Source organism: Antechinus flavipes, chromosome 1 (genome assembly GCF_016432865.1).
Source record: "Antechinus flavipes isolate AdamAnt ecotype Samford, QLD, Australia chromosome 1, AdamAnt_v2, whole genome shotgun sequence".
NCBI lineage: Eukaryota > Metazoa > Chordata > Mammalia > Dasyuromorphia > Dasyuridae > Antechinus > Antechinus flavipes.
In genome coordinates, this window is record NC_067398.1 from 717,951,355 (window position 1) to 717,967,795 (window position 16,441).

A 16,441-nucleotide genomic window follows, 5' to 3' on the forward strand; every position below is an offset into this window, starting at 1 on the left:
TCACGCCTGCCCTGCTTGGAGGACGCCGGCGTCACCTTCGGGCCTCCTGGGGCCTCTGGTCGGTCCTGCCTCCGCGGCCTTGACCCTCTGGCCTTGTGTCTTCCCAGGAAGGAAATCCTCTTTGACTACGAGCAGTATGAGTACCACGGGACCTCAGTGAGTACAGCTGGGGGCAGGGAGTGTTGGCCCCTGCCTGGGGGGCTCCCCGCTGCCTTTTGTCGCAGGTGGCCTGTGGCCTCTGTACCCAGAGGGACCCTGGGGCCGGCCTCCCGGCTTCCCGTGCCTCGGTTTCCCCATCTGGAGAAGGTGACCCCTGCGGTCCCACTCCCTGTCACTCCCTTGAGACAAAGCAGAGTGGAGACTGCGGGCCGTCCCGCCTGTGCCATTGGCTGCGGCACCGGATGGGGTGGGCCCTGTGGCTGCAGTCATCGGTCTGGGGCCAGCTGGGAGGCATCTTTCCGGCTTCCTCCACGTTTCTGGGCACACTGTTCGTTGCCTTTATGTTCCTCCGCCCTTCCCTCCCCCCCAGGGATGCTGCCATCCCTGGTTACCGAGACACTGGGGCTCCCCTCGGACATCCATCCCAGGACTTCCCTCCCGCTGGGCCCGGCCCAGTTGGTGCTTTCCCCGGCACGTCCCGGTCCGCAGTTCCCCTTCCACATGATCGTGGGCCCGGGGCCCCCTCACTGGGCAGAGCGGCCGCAGAGGCCGCAAGGCCAGGGAGCCCCTTGCCCCCACGGGAGGCCCAGGAGCCCGCTCTGCCTATGGAGACCAGCGCCCCCTTCTCCCTCTCTTGTAGTCCGCCATGGTGATGTTTGACCTGGCCTGGGTCATGTCGAAGGACCTCAATGACATGTTGTGGTACGTAAGCGAGGGTGGGGGGCCCTTCCCTGTCCCTGCTGCTGCCGGTGCCCGCTGCGGGGGTGGGGCCAGGAGCCCCGCAGTCACGGTCAGGGGGGTCATGGCCAGCGCTGGAGGTCGGGCTTCAGGAGGCCGGGGTCCCCGGGCCGAGCTCATGAGAGGGCGTGGCTGTGGCGACCTCCCCTCACAGGGATTCAGTTTCCCCATCTGGCCCACTTTCAGCCTTAAAGCTGGCAGGTTCCTCTGCGGCCTGTCTGGGCCTGGACTGGCCTGGATTGCCGCTTCTCGGCCATTTGATCTCCTCGCCCCCTCCCCTCTTAAGCAGGGTGAGGACCCCACCCCCCAAGAGCTTTTGTTCCTGAGTAGAGCCATTGGTGAGCACTGTCAGAAGCAGGTTCTTAACAAAGGTGCTTAGACCTTGGGGATCCCCTGATGGGCTCCTGGGCCCCCCAGAATGACAAGCCTCCCACCGAGAGCTGCTGGCCTGCGTGAGGAAGGGCCCCGAGTTCCAATTCTGTCTCTGCCGCCTCCCGGCTTTGAGAAGGAACATTGGGATTTCAGGGCTGGAAGGAAGCTTGAGCACTGGGAGCCGGTCTAGAAGGTCCTAGAACTCGCCAGCAAGCTTGGCTTAAAGACTCACCAGCCCCAGGCCGCCTGGGTCTGTTTTCTTAGTCACGATGATCGTTTTGTCCTGAGTCTCCCCGACCCCCCAGAGGCCAGGGTCGCCCCCTCCCCCCTCCCCACCGTGTCTGGGCTGAGGGGTCACAAGGGAAAGTGGCCAGAAGGAAATAGTCTCCGGGAGGTGACTGCCCAGCACAGTTATGGGTCCCAAAGGACCACAGCACGCTGCCCACTGACCGGGGCTCCGTGCCCTCCTCTCTCTCCTTCCAGGTGGGCCATTGTGGGGCTGACTGACCAGTGGATACAAGATAAGATCACTCAGTAAGGCCGTCTCCCTGGGGGCTCTGGGGCGGGGGGAGGGACTGGGGGTCTGGGCTTATGGAAGCATTTGTGGGCCTCCTTTTCCCTTTCAAGCTCTGGGAACAGGAGCCAGTGTTCAGTCTAACAACAGGCATTTATTAAGCAACTACTGTGTGCTAGGCCCTGGGTTATGATGGTGAAACAAAACCTCTGGGGCCTTCCTAGACCTGCCTTGATGAGTGTGTACCTGGTGGGGGCCGGGAGGAAGGGCTGCCATCCTGGGGGAGGGCACGGCCTGAGCAAAGGCGTGGCGCTGGGCTGTGAGCCCGGGGAGGGCACGGAGGCTTTGCTGGAGTGTGAAGTGTGACAGGGCAGAGGACCAGGGACTAGGGACCAGGACTCTCCTCCCGCCTCCACTCCCCCCTCAGGGACGAAGTCTTTACCTCTGTGAGCGCACACTCAGCTCCTCAGAGCAGCCCCGGGAAAGGGGGAAAGGGAAAGTCGGGAAAGACGCCTACAAAGACCGAGGGTGTTCTGCAAGTCGGGCACTGGCACCGGGGCCACAATCACTGTGGCCTCCGTCCTCAACCGGGGGGGGGGGGGGCAGCAGGGACCACTCCCGGCCTCCCCTGCGCTGGGACGGCTCCTGGGCCTCGGAGGCTGGCGGGAAGCCGGGGGGGGGAGGACGGCCCTGACGGCCCCGCCCCGTTCCAGGATGAAATACGTGACGGACATAGGGATCCTGCAGCGCCATGTCTCCCGCCACAACCACCGCAACGAGGACGAGGAGAACTCCCTCTCCATCGACTGCACGCGGATAGCCTTCGAATACGAGTATCCTTGCGCGGGCGAGGGGCCGCCCCCACCTGCCCACCCGGCGCCGGGGGAGGTGGCGCAGAGGGCCTCGGGCCTCGGACCTGCGTCTCCTGGAGGAGGCCGGGGACAGTCAGAAGCTGGAGCAGCCGGGGGGGGCCCCGGGGCTGGGGGGGCCCACATCGGGAAAGATGTCTGAGACCCAGGGCTGGGATCGAGGCGGGCTCTGTGGCAGGGTGAAGGCCGGGGGGTCCCAGGCGGTGCCCTCCATGGCAGAGGGAGAGCCGGGCACATCCCCAGACAATGGTCCCTGGTGTTGCCCTTAACCCCCCGGCGCCCAGCCTGCGGCTGGCCCTCTACCAGCACTGGTCCCTGTACGACAGCCTCTGCAACACGTGCTACACGGCCTCCAGGCTCAGGCTGTGGTCGGTACAGGGCCAGAAGCGGCTGCAGGAGTTTCTGGCGGACATGGGGTGAGTCGGGGGCAATCCCAGGGGCTGAGGACGGCTCCGCTCTGAGCTCGGGCGCACCTCACAGGGAGGGAGGCAGGGGCCTGCGCTCGCGCTGCCGTCGGAAGGCCAGGGGGGAGCAGGGGCCGGCTGGGGGGCTTCCAGTGCCCAGCGGGAGATTGCTCTGCTCCTGGAGGCCACGGGGGGTGCCCCAGCTGTCCCATGAGGAGGCCCCAATGGCCATCAGGAGCCCATGCATGGGCCAGGGAAGAGGCCCTGAGGGCGGGGAGGGGTGTGAGGGGGGCTTCTGGGAAAGGGGAGTGAGCCTGAGGGCAAGGCCAACGACTGACACTCTGAGCTTAGAAATGTTGAGTCTAAGAGACTGGAGCGTCTGGCGGGCGGTTGGTGGTGGGGAGTTCCGGACCGAGGGTGCTGAGGGCCCCGGGGCGAGAGAGAAGGGGGCAGGAACAGGTACTCGGGGGGTACCCACCTTTGGAGGGCAGAAGGTGACCCGGCCAGGAAACTGAAGACGAGTGTCACCATTCAGGCTTTCCTGACCTCAAGCAGCCTCTCTCCGCGTGTCCCTGTCCCTCCTGCATGATAAAGCCCAGCAGCCAGCCAGCCGCCTGCCTGTCCGTCTCTTTCTGTCCCTTTGTTCGCCCACCTGTCTCTCCTGTTTGTCCATCTGTTCTCCCATCCATCTCTATTCTCTGTCCATCCGTCCGCTGGTCTCTCCTCCGTCCCTTCCTCACAGGGCACTAGATTGCCCCCCTTGTCCCTTGGGGTTCTCGGTGTCGGTCACGAGCCCTGCCCCTGACTCTCGCTCTCTTCCCAGGCTCCCGCTGAAGCAGGTGAAGCAGAAGTTTCAGGCCATGGATGTTTCCCTGAAAGAGAATCTGCGGGAAATCCTCGAGGAGTCCGCCAACAAATTTGGGTAAGAGAGGCTTGTCTGGCGGGGCGTCCTTCCCCTCGGTGGGGCTGGCTCGGGCCCGGTCGGGCTTTGGTCCTTGAGTCCGGTCCCAGCACTCAGAGCGTGGAGGCGCCTCGGTGGCCTCGTGGGTGTCGGCCATGGCTGCGGGCCGAGGTCCCCTCCCCCCCCCTTTCCTGCCAGTCCCGTGGCCTGGAACCGGGGGAGGGGTGACAGAGAGGATTGGCCGGGGCGGGCGGCGATTAGCCATGGGAGATGCTCGCTGGCCATGGGACACTGGGAAAGTTACTGAACCTGCCTGTGCCTCGATTTACTCATCTGTAAAGTGGGGATAGTAATGGCGGCCACCTCCAGGGTCTTGTCAGAATCGGCCTCTGCCAAGAGACAGCTCTCCAGGTGATGCTTTTGGTCACCTCCTCAAAGCCCACCTGGGCGGGGTGGAGGGGCTGTGACCGGCACTGGTGAGAGGACCCCTGGCAGCAGGGACGCAGGCTCACTGCAGAACCGCTTCCTCAGGTGCCCGGACCATTGAAATCCGATGGTGTCCCCTGAGAAAGGGATTGTCCTCGGTGGCGCCCTCTGCAGGTGGGAGGGCGGCCCAGGGGAGAGAGTCCATCTCGGTGGGACTCTCCCGGCTGCGATCTCGGGGGCACTGGAGCAGGAGGGCTCTCGTCCCGCTCGCTGAGCGAAGCTTGTAGCCAGCCCGGCTCCCCTGCCCACGGCCCGTCACGCGCCGTCCCCTGGGCACCTCCGGGCCTTCCTGCTCTGACTGCGGCGCAGGGTCCCGCTCCAGGCGGGATGTCTCCCGCGCTCCCTTTTTCCAAAGCCTGGACTGAGGTCCCGAAATGGTCTTTGTTCCCGTATCTCGGTCATTTCCCGCTGAGCCCTCCCCAGTAACAAAAGGCACGCTCCCAGGATCCCCGGGTCAGAGATCCAGTCGGGGAGGGGGTGAGGGTGGGGGTGAGGTTTGAGATCAAGGAGTCTGACTGACCCACTTTTCAGATGAGGAAATTGAGGTTTAAGTGGTGTGCCCATGTCACAAGCTGGTCATCCTGCTGGTCATTGTGCCAAGCACTGGGTACAAATGGGCAGGATTCCAGCGGAGGTCGGGCAGGCCAGCTGGAGGCGGGATCCAGAGGGAGGCCCCGGCAGGAGCCCCTGGCATCTGGGAAGGAAGCCAGGGAGAGGCCGGGGGAGGCTTCCAAACTGGCTGCCGAGATGGCCGCTGTCTGGCAGCGTATGCCGTGTCCTGCCCCTGCAGCCCCCCACCTCCGCCACGAGCCAGGGACTCGGAGCTCCCTTTCAGAGAACAGGGAGGTTCCGTAGGGTCTCCTGGTGTCCTTGCCCGAGGACGGCGCGTCCTCCGCCTCCAGCTGTCGGGTGACTCAAGGATCCCCTCCCTGGTCAGACAGACGGGGCCTCGAAGGAACTTCTGGCGTGGAGTCCGACCCCGAATCTAAATTTAGGCTTCCGAGGCGCCGCGTGATTGTTTGGGGCCGTGACTGTGTCTGCTCCTGCCCCGAGCAAGCGGGGCCTGTTTACATTGAGAAGGGACGGCTTCCTGGAGCCCGGCCGGCCGCCCTTTGAACAGACAGGATTTGAAGTCGCAAAGATGGGGGCGGCGCGATTGGGGCACCGGGGCCCCGGGCCTGGGGGAACTTTGGAGGCCGGTCTCTCAGAACCCCTCAGGGCGGGAGTTCAGGGTCAGGGGGCCTCTGTTCAAAGGTTTCTAGTGACCTCACTACCTCCCCAGGCAGCCCCGCCTTCCAGGCCGGCCCCGGGGCCACGTCCCTCTCCTTCTGGAGACTGGAAGTGGCCAAATCACGGCTGTGGCCGGCGGGCTGGACCCCGAGCCTGGCGGGACCAATGGAAGGGGAGCACGAGCTCCAACAGCGCCCAGAGCAGGCGAACCCGGCACCCTGGGGCCCGCGGGGATGGGCTCTGTCCCTGCCTCCTCCAAACCCGAGCTGGTTCTTCTCTGAGGTTCTCGCAGCCAGAGCGGGGGTTCCGGGTCTGCCTCTGGCACGGTTGGCCCTGGGGCTGGGCAGGGCCCCTCAAGCTCTCTGGGCCCAGGGCGTCCTGGAAGGCCGAGGGGATTCTGGGCTCCGTCCCTGGCCGGAGGGAGCAGAGTGATCGCCCGGGGCCCAGCCTCGCCACCCCCCGAGGTTGGCAAAGCTCTCTCCTTGCCGGGTCCCTGTGCCTTGGGACTGCCGGGACTTCTCATTTGGGGGTAAAGGCGCAGAGTGAGACCCCGGCCAGCTCTCCCCCAGCCGGTTGCCTTGTGAGGGCTCGTGGTGGGTTTTCTAGAACCAGAGGCTCCCAAGGCCGGCCTGTTTTGGGGAAATCCTACCGTGTCCTCCCCGCTTCTCTATCAAATAATTGAGACCTTACACAGCCGGTCCTTGGCCCTTCTGGGGAGCGACATGCCCAGTTCTCCTGCCGGCCTGCGGGCTACCCTGTGGGAACCTAGAACCTGGAACGGCAGAGGCGGGAGAGTGTGGGTCATGAATGTCAGAGCCACGGAGGCTTTAGAGAGAACAGCAGGGCAGGGAGGGGGCTTAGAACAAGGGATGGCAGGGCTGGAGGGGGGGCTTAGTACAGGGGATGGCAGGGTGGGGAAGGCGCTTAAAACAGAGAACCTCTCCCACCTTGGTTAAAAAAGAAAGAAAAAGAGTCTTTAACAAATATGGATAATTAAGCAAAGCCCATCCCCTGCATTGGCTGATCCAAGACTTGAGGTGCTCCCTGAGCCCCCGACTCTGTCAGGAGGGATAACTCGTTCCGTCCTGAGCCCTGGAATCGTGCTGGCCGTTGCCCTGGTCGGAGCTCCTGGGCCTTCACGGCCTCTGTCACCGTGTCTGTTGTGCTTGAGGTTCCACATGCTGGTCTTGGGCTTCTCGGACACCTCCCCCCCAGTTCCCTCCTCACACTTGGGCGCCACGCCCGCTCCCGCCCATCCCCCGCCGGAGGGCGGTGAGACCCCGCCTTGGAGCCCAGTCGGCCCCTCTTGGTTTTCCTGCCTCCTCGCACTCGAGCCTCCTCTTGCTCCCCCGTGACAGGATGAAGGACATGCGGGTGCAGACTTTCAGCATCCACTTCGGGTTCAAGAACAAGTTCCTGGCCAGTGACGTGGTCTTCGCCACCACCTCCCTGCTGGAGAGCATCGAGAAGGACGCCTCCGGCACGGACAACTTCATCCGGGCCTTGGACAGCCTCTCCAGGTACCGGGCCTCCGGCCCCGGTCAGACGCCCCGTCCCCAGTGGGGTGGTTGGAGCCTCCTGGGAGCAGCCCGAGGCAGATGGAGACCGTGCTCACGCTGCGCCCGAGGCAGGATTTGAATCCGGGTCTCCCCGCCGCCCATCCCAGCGCTGTCTCCCAGTGACTGATTCATTTGTGAAAGAGGCCGCGCGCCTGGTTCTGGGCGCCAGGAGAGAGCGAGGCGGCTCTCACTCTCAATAAGGCTGGGGGGGAGGAGGGAGGGGGCAGAGAAGGGGGGGAGGGGGCGGAGGAACGCAGGGAGGGGGAGGAAGAGGATGGGCCGGTGCCCCTTAGGTCACTGCCCAGGGCCTCCCGGACCCGTTGGAGGTGGAGGGGGGCTCGGGGGCAGGGGTTTGAGGCGCCTCTTATAGAGCAGACTCTCTCTTAGCTGCTCAGGGCGGGGTCCTTGTGGCTAGCCAGAGCCAGTTCTTCATGACTCTCCCACTCACGGCCTCTCCTCCGTCCCAGCGCAGGCTCAGCCAGGGCCCCACGGGGAGGGCTTCCGAGCAGGGCCCCGAGAGCGACCTGACTGGGGGTTATCCGGGCACTGGCCCAGCCCGGTCTGGGGGCAGCCTGGCAGTGACCGTGGGCGGCGCCTCCCCAGGCCCGGGCCTTCCCCTCGGAGCTCGCGGAGGGCAGGGGCCGCGGTGCCTCCGCCCACCTCCCGGCAAGGTCGGCCCACGCTTGTTGTCCCTCTGCCCCGCAGGAGTAACCTGGAGCAGCTCTACCAGGGCCTGGAGCTGGCCAAGAAGCAGCTGCGGGCCATCCACCAGACCGTGGCCAGCTGCATCTGCACCAACCTCGTCATCTCCCAGGGGCCCTTCCTCTACTGCTACCTCATGGAGGTACCTGGACCTCGCTCCTCTCCGGGGCCGGGACCCACTCGCTTCTCCCCATGGCTGGGACCCCCTCGCTCCTCCCCATGGCTGGGACCCCCTCTCTCCTCCCCGGGGCCGGGACCCCCTCGCTCCTCCCCGGGGCCGGGATACCCTCGGCCGGGACCCCCTCGCTCCTCCCCGGGGCCGGGACCCCCTCGCTCCTCCCCATGGCTGGGACCCCCTCGCTCCTCCCCGGGCTGGGAAGCCCTCGCTCCTCCCCGGGGCCGGGACCCCCTCACTCCTGCCCGGGCCGGGACCCCCTCGCTCCTCCCCATGGCTGGGACCCCCTCACTCCTCCCCGGGGCCGGGACCCCCTCGCTCCTCCCCGGGGCCAGGACACCCTCGGCCAGGACCCCCTCACTCCTCCCCGGGCTGGGACCCCCTCGCTCCTCCCCATGGCTGGGACCCCCTCACTCCTCCCCATGGCTGGGACCCCCTCGCTCCTCCCCGGGCCGGAAGCCCTTGCTCGCTCCCACTCCCGCCTCCTCTCTCCTCAGGGCACGCCGGACGTCAAGCTGTTCTCCAAGCCGGCCTCCCTGGGCCTGCTCAGCAAGTACCTGCTGCAGTCCTTCATTTGTTCGGTACGTGCGGCCGCGGGGGCCGGGGGCGGGGTGAGCCGGGGCAGGCGGGCACCGGGGCAAAGAGGCCAGCCCGGCCCTGCCCGTCTGACAGGGAGACGATGTGTAAATGACCAGGCGCCCACATGGCCGATGGGAAGTGGGGAAAGGTCCGAGGGGGGAAGGGCTGCTGGCTGGGGGGCCTCCTCCTGGAGGCGGAGGGGAGGGGAGCCTGGCGGACAGCCCGAGGAAGCGCCTGGAGGTGGGAGATGGCCGCTCGCGTGTGAGGAACTCCAAGGAGGCCGGTGCCCGTGCTCCCTGGGGCAGTGGGGAGAGGAAGAGGCTGGCAGCAGCCGCCATTCCTGCCCTGTTCCCAAATGCCGCCGTCCGGGCTCAGGAAAATGGTGGAGGCCACAAAGGAGGCCAGGGGAGTCACACGATGTCCCCAGACCTCAGCAGACCCACTGGAACGGTGGCAGAGGCCAGAACGTGCGCAGGAGGTGAGGGAGTGAGACTCCGGGAGGAGCACGTGTCGCCGTGGCAGGCGCCTCTCAGCATCCCAGTAACGGCAGGGAGCCCGGGACAGCCGGGGGTCTCGTCCTTGCTTCCCCCGGGAAGCTCCCTCCCGAAGGCCCAGACAAGCCGCCAGCCTGTGCCAGATGGAGATGCCCTCGAAGGCCGCCTTGGGGCCGGACACCTGAGCTTGAGGCCTCTGGGCACTTCGGCTAGAACGTGGGATCGCTTTTTAGAAGAGAGGCCCGAGAACTTCAGTGCGCTCCTGACACGAGTGAAGGGCTTTTTCCTCCTTAAAGAGAGAAATAGGAAAGAAAATGTCAAGTGACAAGACCTACCCAGAATTGGCAGTGACGTGGCTGAGAGCCGTGGCCCGCTGGGGGAGAGCTGGCAGAGATCCCCCCCGCCTGCCTGATTGGCCTCCAAGGAGGGAGTCAGCTTTCCCTCCCTCCGAAGCCCATCTTGGAAGTTTCCTCAAGTGGCTGGAGCCCCCTCGGGCCCTCCCCAGCCGAGCGGGTCTTGGCATTGGGCCCTCTGGGAGCTCTCACTGGGCAGGGTTTGGCTCAGGAGTCTCGGAAGACCCTCGAGCTCTAAGATGCTGTGATTAATTAATCAAAGGCTGGGCCCCCCAACGGACTCTGCCCACCCCGATGCCGTCAGAGACACACGACGGCCACTGGCTCTTCACGCGTCCTTCTGCAGGGACCACGCGGCGCAGAGCAGGCGGAAGCCACCGTCCTTAGCATAACCGGATGCACTTGGTGTGGTCTTTGTCCACTGACCGAAGAGGGGGGAGACGTAGCTAGAAGAATGTATTTACTTATAGACTGATCCACAAGAGCAAATGTGGAACCCTCCAGACTGACCCACGAGGGGAAATGTGGCTAGAACAGAACGCTCCAAACTGACCCAGGAAGGGAAACGTGGCTAGAACAGAACCCTCCAGACTGACCCAGGAAGGGAAACGTGGCTAGAACAGAACCCTCCAGACTGACCCACGAGGGGAAATGTGGCTAGAACAGAACGCTCCAAACTGACCCAGGAAGGGAAACGTGGCTAGAACAGAACCTCCAGACTGACCCAGGAAGGGAACCCTCCAAACTGATCAGCGAGAGGAAAGATGACAAAAAATGTAGTCCCTTCCAGTCTGAGCCACGCAGGGAAACATGGCGGCGCCACTGCCCACCTCGCGTCTTCACCAGTGAAAGCAGAAAAGTTCAATAAAGGCAGGCTGGTGAGACGAGAGGGCGGCGGGGAGCCAAGTACAGGGGTCGGGGTCAGATCGAGGGAGGAGATCTGGGCCTCGTTTCGTGGGCATCTTGGTCCTCTCCCCCGTGGGGTTCCCGGTCCCCATAAAGGCACAGCTGAACAGGAAGTTAACCCCGCCTTGTGTCTCAATAAAAGAGAAACTCCAGAACACAGAAGGGTCTCCCCACCCGGCTTTCTTGGTAGCTTCTGGTCACAGGATTTGGGCCCCCCCTTTACTTTAGCGATCTGTACTTGAGGAAACAGCCCCAGAGGTTCCAGGACCCGCCCTGCCCTTCGGTGCCCAGCAGCCTTCCTACGTTGGGTGGAAGTGCACCTAACAGGATGTTGGAAAGTTAGCTCCACGATCAGAGCTTCAAGGGGCCCGGACCCTTGGGAGCCTCGAGCTCGGGCATCCGCGGACGCTTCCCTGGAGAAGCGAGTTGGAAGGCGCCGGTCCCTACAGAGGGGCTCCTCCTCCGGCAGCCGTGACCAGGAGAAGGGTGCGGGCCGCAGGAGCGCTGGATGAATCCAGAATCGGGCGAGCTCGCTTCTCGCCGGGGAAGACGGAGAACGTGCTGAGCTCCAGGCCTGCTTGGTGAAAGGTCATTAAGTGCCCACCCTCCGCAGAGCCGACCCTGTGCCATCCTCTGCCACCTGCCCCCCCCAGCCCTCCCTTCTGCTCCTGCTGAACCTCGTGTCCTTCGTGCCCCGAGCAAGGGGCCTTCCCTGTCCTCGAGGACTAACCAGGACATGGGGTTCGCGGCTCCTTCCGGGGCTGTGCTTCTGATTACGTCCTAAGGCTCACGCCTTGAAGGAGTCTCTTTGGGCCCACCTTTTGCCCAGTTCAAATGGCCTGTGGGCCGGGGGCCTCCCCTCCCTGGCTCGATGCTCTGGAGACAAGGAAAACCCAGAACGATCGGCCCTGGACGTTCTGCCTCGGCCATTTTGTCCCCTCCTTGTGTGTGAAAAGAAGGGGGCGGCCTCAGCAGCCTTGGGGGCCCTCCCGGTTCTAGGGCTAGGATTTTCTGTCCGGTGACTCTCTGGCCACCCTGCCTTTCGTGCAGGTCCGTCAGTAGCCCAGGAGCGTGCCAGGGCGACCACGTTCTGGGTGAGCCCGGAAGGTGGACCGGACCTGGGGAGCCCGTGAGGCTCCCGGAGGAGGATGGGGGGGAGAGAGCGGTACTGTCAGCTGGGGGTCAGCGAGCGGGGGCTCTCTGTGCCTTGCAGACCAAGAACAAGCGTTGTAAGCTGCTGCCCTTGGTGATGGCGGCCCCCATGAGTCTGGAGCGCGGCACCATGATTGTGGTGGGGATCCCCCCTGAGACGGAGAGCTCCGACAAGAAGAAGTGAGTGCGTCCTTTGTCCTTCCTCTCGGGGCGGGGGCGGGGGGAGGGTGCGAAGAGCTGTTGGGCCTTTGAGGCCCACGGTGGGAAGCCTCGGCCTCGGGGGTGACCGTGGCGCCGGGAGGGAGCTGAGCGGGACGGGCCTTTGAGGCCCATGGAGGCTCACCCTTTGTCCGGACGGGACAGGAAAGCCAGGGGCCATCACCACATCCCCAGCCCCGAGCTCAGGGTCCTGGGCCCAGCTGGTGCCTAATAAAACCCACTCCTCATGTGGCCTGAGCAGATCCTGGGCTTAAAGTGAGATGAGACCCGAGAGATCATCTTGGGCCGATCGCCCCATTTTATAGATGCACAGACCAGGGCCTGGGAGTGGAAGGGGGTGACCCGAGCTCCTTGGACCCAGAGTCCTTTGCCACTGGTCTTTCTATTTTCCCCGGGGTGTCCAGCCTGGTGTCCCCCTGAGTCAGGGAGGACAGACCAACCGGCCCCACCTTTCAGAGGGGGGAGATACCCGAGATCATTGTCCACCCCCTCCCGGAGCCTCCGGGGCTCCCCCAGCCTCTGCTGCCTCCCCTTGGAGAAGCTCTCGCCCTTAGGAGGCTGTTCCCGGAGGCTGCTCGGGCACTGGCGGCAGTGACAAACGTCTCGGCTCCTTCAGCCAGTCCTTCCCTGAGTTCGGACGTTGCCCTGCCCCCTGGTGGTCACAGGGGTGACAGTTATAAACTCCCTGGGTCTCAGTTTCCTCATCTGTAAAATGAGCGGACTGGGTTGTTGGTCCTTGAGGTCCTTTCTGTCTCTAGATCTGGGACCCTAGGTCATTTAACTAGCTTGTGCCTCAGTTTCCCCATCTGTAACGTGAGGGGCTCTGACTCTGGAGTCCTTCCCAGGGACCAGCTCCCTCCCCCCCACCCCCGTGACCGCTGTGTGGCCAGGAGCTGCCCGTGCCGGCGTGAACATTAAGGATCTGCCGGGCCAGGCCGCCCACAGGCCAGACGGGCTGTGACTGTAGGAATCCCGTCCGCTGGTTGGGCCTCGGGGCCGCTCCCCGGTGTTCTGCGCCCCAGGCGGTTGTCTCCTCTAGAACTCGCCGTGTTTCATCACGGAAGCCACAGGAAAAGAGGGTTTGAGACCATGTTTCACATGACCTGGAACTTTTAAGGAATGGGGTTATGCTGCACATGAAAGGAAGCTCGGTTTTTAGGGGAGACAGAGGACTGGGCTGGGTGCCCCCTCCTGCACTCTGCTCCTGGATGGGGGGAAGGGATGGGGTCAGGGAGTGCCCCCTCCTGGGCTGGAGATTGGCCCACTGCAGCTGACCACGGAGGATGCTAAGGCCCTGAGCTCCCTGCGAGCGCTTGCAGACCCCCGGGCGGGGGAGGATGCGGCAGGCTGGACTAAATGAGCCTCACCCTCCGGGCCGGCTGCTTGTCTCACAGCTTTTTCGGGCGGGCGTTCGAGAAGGCGGCCGAGAGCACGAGCTCCAGGACTTTGCACAATCATTTTGACATGTCTGGTAAGAGACTTCCCTTTCTGCCTCCACAGAGGTAGGGGTCAGGGGTCATCCTCGGGAACCATTGTCGGGGGTGGAGGATTTGGGGACTTCCCCAAACTCAGCTTCCACCCTGCGAGAGGCCCTGGAGAGAAACCCCACGTGCAGGTTCTGTCAGGGAGCGGGAGCACGGCCGGTCACAAATCTCCTGAGCTTTCCCCGGAGGAGCGAGAGCTGGTTGGTGAAAGATCGGGGCCCTAAAGGCCACTGAGCCTTCGCTGTCCCCGCAGGCTCCCCAATTCCCACGTTCTGACCCCCAAACCACGCCCGGAGTACATGCTCTGCCTTACCAGGACCCTCCTAGCTCTTCCTATCCTGCTTCTTCATCCTTAAAATGGGAGAATCAAATGTAAACTGCCTGCCTTCCCACACTGTCCCGAGGACAGAGCCTTGTCAGGCACAAAGCACTATGGGAACGGGGGGCGGTTCTTCTCCTCCACCTGGGGGAGAGCACCTAGGAGTGGAAGCAGGTCCTGGGTCCCCACGCTGGCTCACCTGCTACTCCCCTGTGTGACCCTGGCTGACCATAGACCTTCCTAGACCTCAACTTTCTCATGTAAAATGAGGGGGACCAGAGAGATAAACCCCACAAGCTCCCTCCCAGCCCTGACACTCCCTGTTCAAGCCCCTCCCTCCCTGACACTCCCTGTTCAAGCCCCTCCCTCCCTGACGCCCCCTGTTCCAAGCCCCCTCCCAGCCCCAATGTCCTCTGCTGTCCCACCCTGGGCCTGTGGTCCTCTCCCCGCTCCGAGCCTCTGAGGAGCGCGCTGTGGGTCCCAGCCAGGAGGGGGTGTCCTAGTCTTTCTTTTGAAGAAAGGCCCGGCTCCTGCGCGCAAGGCCGGGAGCTCCTCACTGACCCCGTCCGGGTTCCCTCCCCTCAGTCTGGGGCAGAGCCAGAGCCCAGCAGGGGCCCAGCGGCCGCTGTAACTGGGGGGCACCTTCCCCTGCGGGGCCTGGCTGCCCCCTTCACATCCTCGGGCCTCCAGGCTTCGGGTGCGTTTCTCCCCAATTTCCTGAACCTTCTCATGGCCTGGGTCAGATACGGCGGCTGCCCCCAGGAGGGAGCACGTCCTGGGCCACGGAGACGTAAGCCGGACGTGGCCCCTGCCTGGTGGGGCACAGAGCGCGGCCTCTAAGGGGCCGTGGCCACCCCCCATTGACTCTAGAGCAACAGCTGCCTTTTTATAAAATGCAGAGACAGAGACAAAGAGGGAGACACAGGGACAGACAGAAGGAGACAGAGACACTGAGGGAGAGACAGAGACAAAGAGGGAGACAGACGGGGAGACACAGGGACAGACAGAAGGAGATAGAGACACCGAGGGAGAGACAGAGACAAAGAGGGAGACAGACGGGGAGACACAGGGACAGACAGAAGGAGATAGAGACACTGAGGGAGAGACAGAGACAAAGAGGGAGACAGACGGGGAGACACAGGGACAGACAGAAGGAGATAGAGACACTGAGGGAGAGACAGAGACAAAGAGGGAGACAGACGGGGAGACACAGGGACAGACGGAGATAGAGACACCGAGGGAGAGACAGACAGGGAGGCAGAGAGACAGACGGACAGACATGGAGAGGCAAAGAGAAGGGAGAAAGGAGGGAGGCCAAAAGAACAGGGAGAGGCTTGGGCTTGCTCACTTGGCCCTGTTGGGTGTGTGCAGAGGCTTCTGGGATTGGGTGTCCCGTGGGCTCCCCTCCTTTTCCAGGGAAATCCTGGGAATTTGGGGCTCTCAGGTATGTGTTGAGGCTGGGGGGGGGGATTTTCAGAAGGGCCCAGGTCCAGCTACTTCATGGTGCAGCCAGGATAAGTGGGGAGCTGCCTCAGTTTCTCCCTCTGTGCAGTGAGGGCCTACAGGCTGTGTCCCAGGCACCGGCCCATGATCCTCAGGGCTACATTTCATGGGTTGGGAGCCGAGTCCATGGCAGATGTTCCCAAAAGCCCCCTTTGATGGCCGGTGCCCCTGTGGCTCCCTCGGGGGACCATCCTCCTAGTAATCTCCCAGTCCCTCTGTCCCTGCGGGGCTGCTCCCTCCCAGCATGTCAGGCCGACATTGCAGCTCCTGGGGATGATGAGGTGGGGGGTGGGAGCCATGGCCCCCTGGGGGGAATTATGGGAAGGAGCGGAGATGCCCATCTGCCTTGTGAACTTGGCCTGGGGGCTGGGGGCTGCTTCCTCGCCCCCACCACTGTCTCCATTTATCCAGTCATTGAGCTCAAAGTGGAAGACCGAGGCAAGTTCCTGGACGCCCTGATTTCCCTGCTCTCCTGAGGGTGAGTGCTGGGGGCGGGGCGGGGGCGGGGCCTCGAGAGCAGGCCTTTCCATGGTGGGAGGGGCCACATTGATGACGATGATCAGCAGGTTTATAACCCACGTCCTGTATATGGGAGAAGGGGCTGTTGTCGTCCCCCATGGTCATCCGGTCTATAACCCTCGCCCCGTACGTGGGTCGTTGTCCCCATTTTAGAGATGAGGAAACTGACTCTGAAGAAAGCAGTCAGTCAGTTGCTGGGTGTCCCCTCAGTGATAAGGGGAGGAGACAGGTTTTGAACTCAGATCTTCTAGGCTCTGAGTCCGGATGGGAAGATGGGCCCAGAGAAGCTAAGAGACCGACCAAGGGCAGGACCTGAACCCAGGTCTCCGAGGCCGCCCCCCCTGGGGTCAGCTTCCCTGCCTTCGCCTCAGAACGTGGCCTTCCAGCACCTTTGACAGTCTGGTCAATCGGCAGACATTTATGAAGCGCCGGCTGTGTGCCAGGGGCTCTCCACGAGCCTGATGGATAAAAGGAGCGGCCCCTTCCAAGCCGCCAGGCCTGTGGGCCTCGGTTTCCAATCGGTAAAATGGGGGCACCGCGGCCTCCCGCTCCTCGTCTCTGAGCTGACGCTTCTGTGTCTTTCTCCTCCAGCTCTTGGAGTCCTCCCGACGCTCTTGGAGTCCTCCCGACGCTCTTGGAGTCCTCCCGACGGCTCTCTACGTTCGTCTGGATTGTAAATACTGGCTGCGCGTTTGTGCCGCTTTTATGGACTTGCTTTTAGAGACTGTAAATTATTCCTGAGATTTTAGCTCCAGGGAAGGCCATTCTACCCTGGAAATGCAATAAAGTGTCCGTGGACTTGGA

At 63.6% G+C, this 16,441-nt stretch overlaps 1 protein-coding gene across 3 annotated transcripts in view; it reads left to right on the top strand.

Annotated features, from left to right (window-relative positions):
- CDC45 (cell division cycle 45) overlaps positions 1-16,441 on the top strand; it is a 38,697-nt gene extending 22,256 nt beyond the window's left edge. The window contains exons 7-20 of one of the 3 annotated variants that reach the window (XR_007949811.1): positions 108-156; positions 800-861; positions 1,753-1,803; positions 2,497-2,616; positions 2,937-3,068; positions 3,880-3,978; positions 7,032-7,193; positions 7,938-8,076; positions 8,607-8,690; positions 11,655-11,773; positions 13,207-13,283; positions 13,550-14,312; positions 15,530-15,596; positions 16,229-16,441. Coding sequence is in view for 2 of the 3 variants with exons in the window: in XM_051973192.1 (XP_051829152.1) it covers positions 108-156; positions 800-861; positions 1,753-1,803; positions 2,497-2,616; positions 2,937-3,068; positions 3,880-3,978; positions 7,032-7,193; positions 7,938-8,076; positions 8,607-8,690; positions 11,655-11,773; positions 13,207-13,283; positions 15,530-15,594 (1,159 nt within the window). In the remaining variant the exon portion in view is untranslated. The remainder of the gene's footprint in view (positions 1-107; positions 157-799; positions 862-1,752; positions 1,804-2,496; positions 2,617-2,936; positions 3,069-3,879; positions 3,979-7,031; positions 7,194-7,937; positions 8,077-8,606; positions 8,691-11,654; positions 11,774-13,206; positions 13,284-13,549; positions 14,313-15,529; positions 15,597-16,228) is intronic. The other 2 variants (XM_051973192.1, XM_051973191.1) reach the window with 2 other exon arrangements.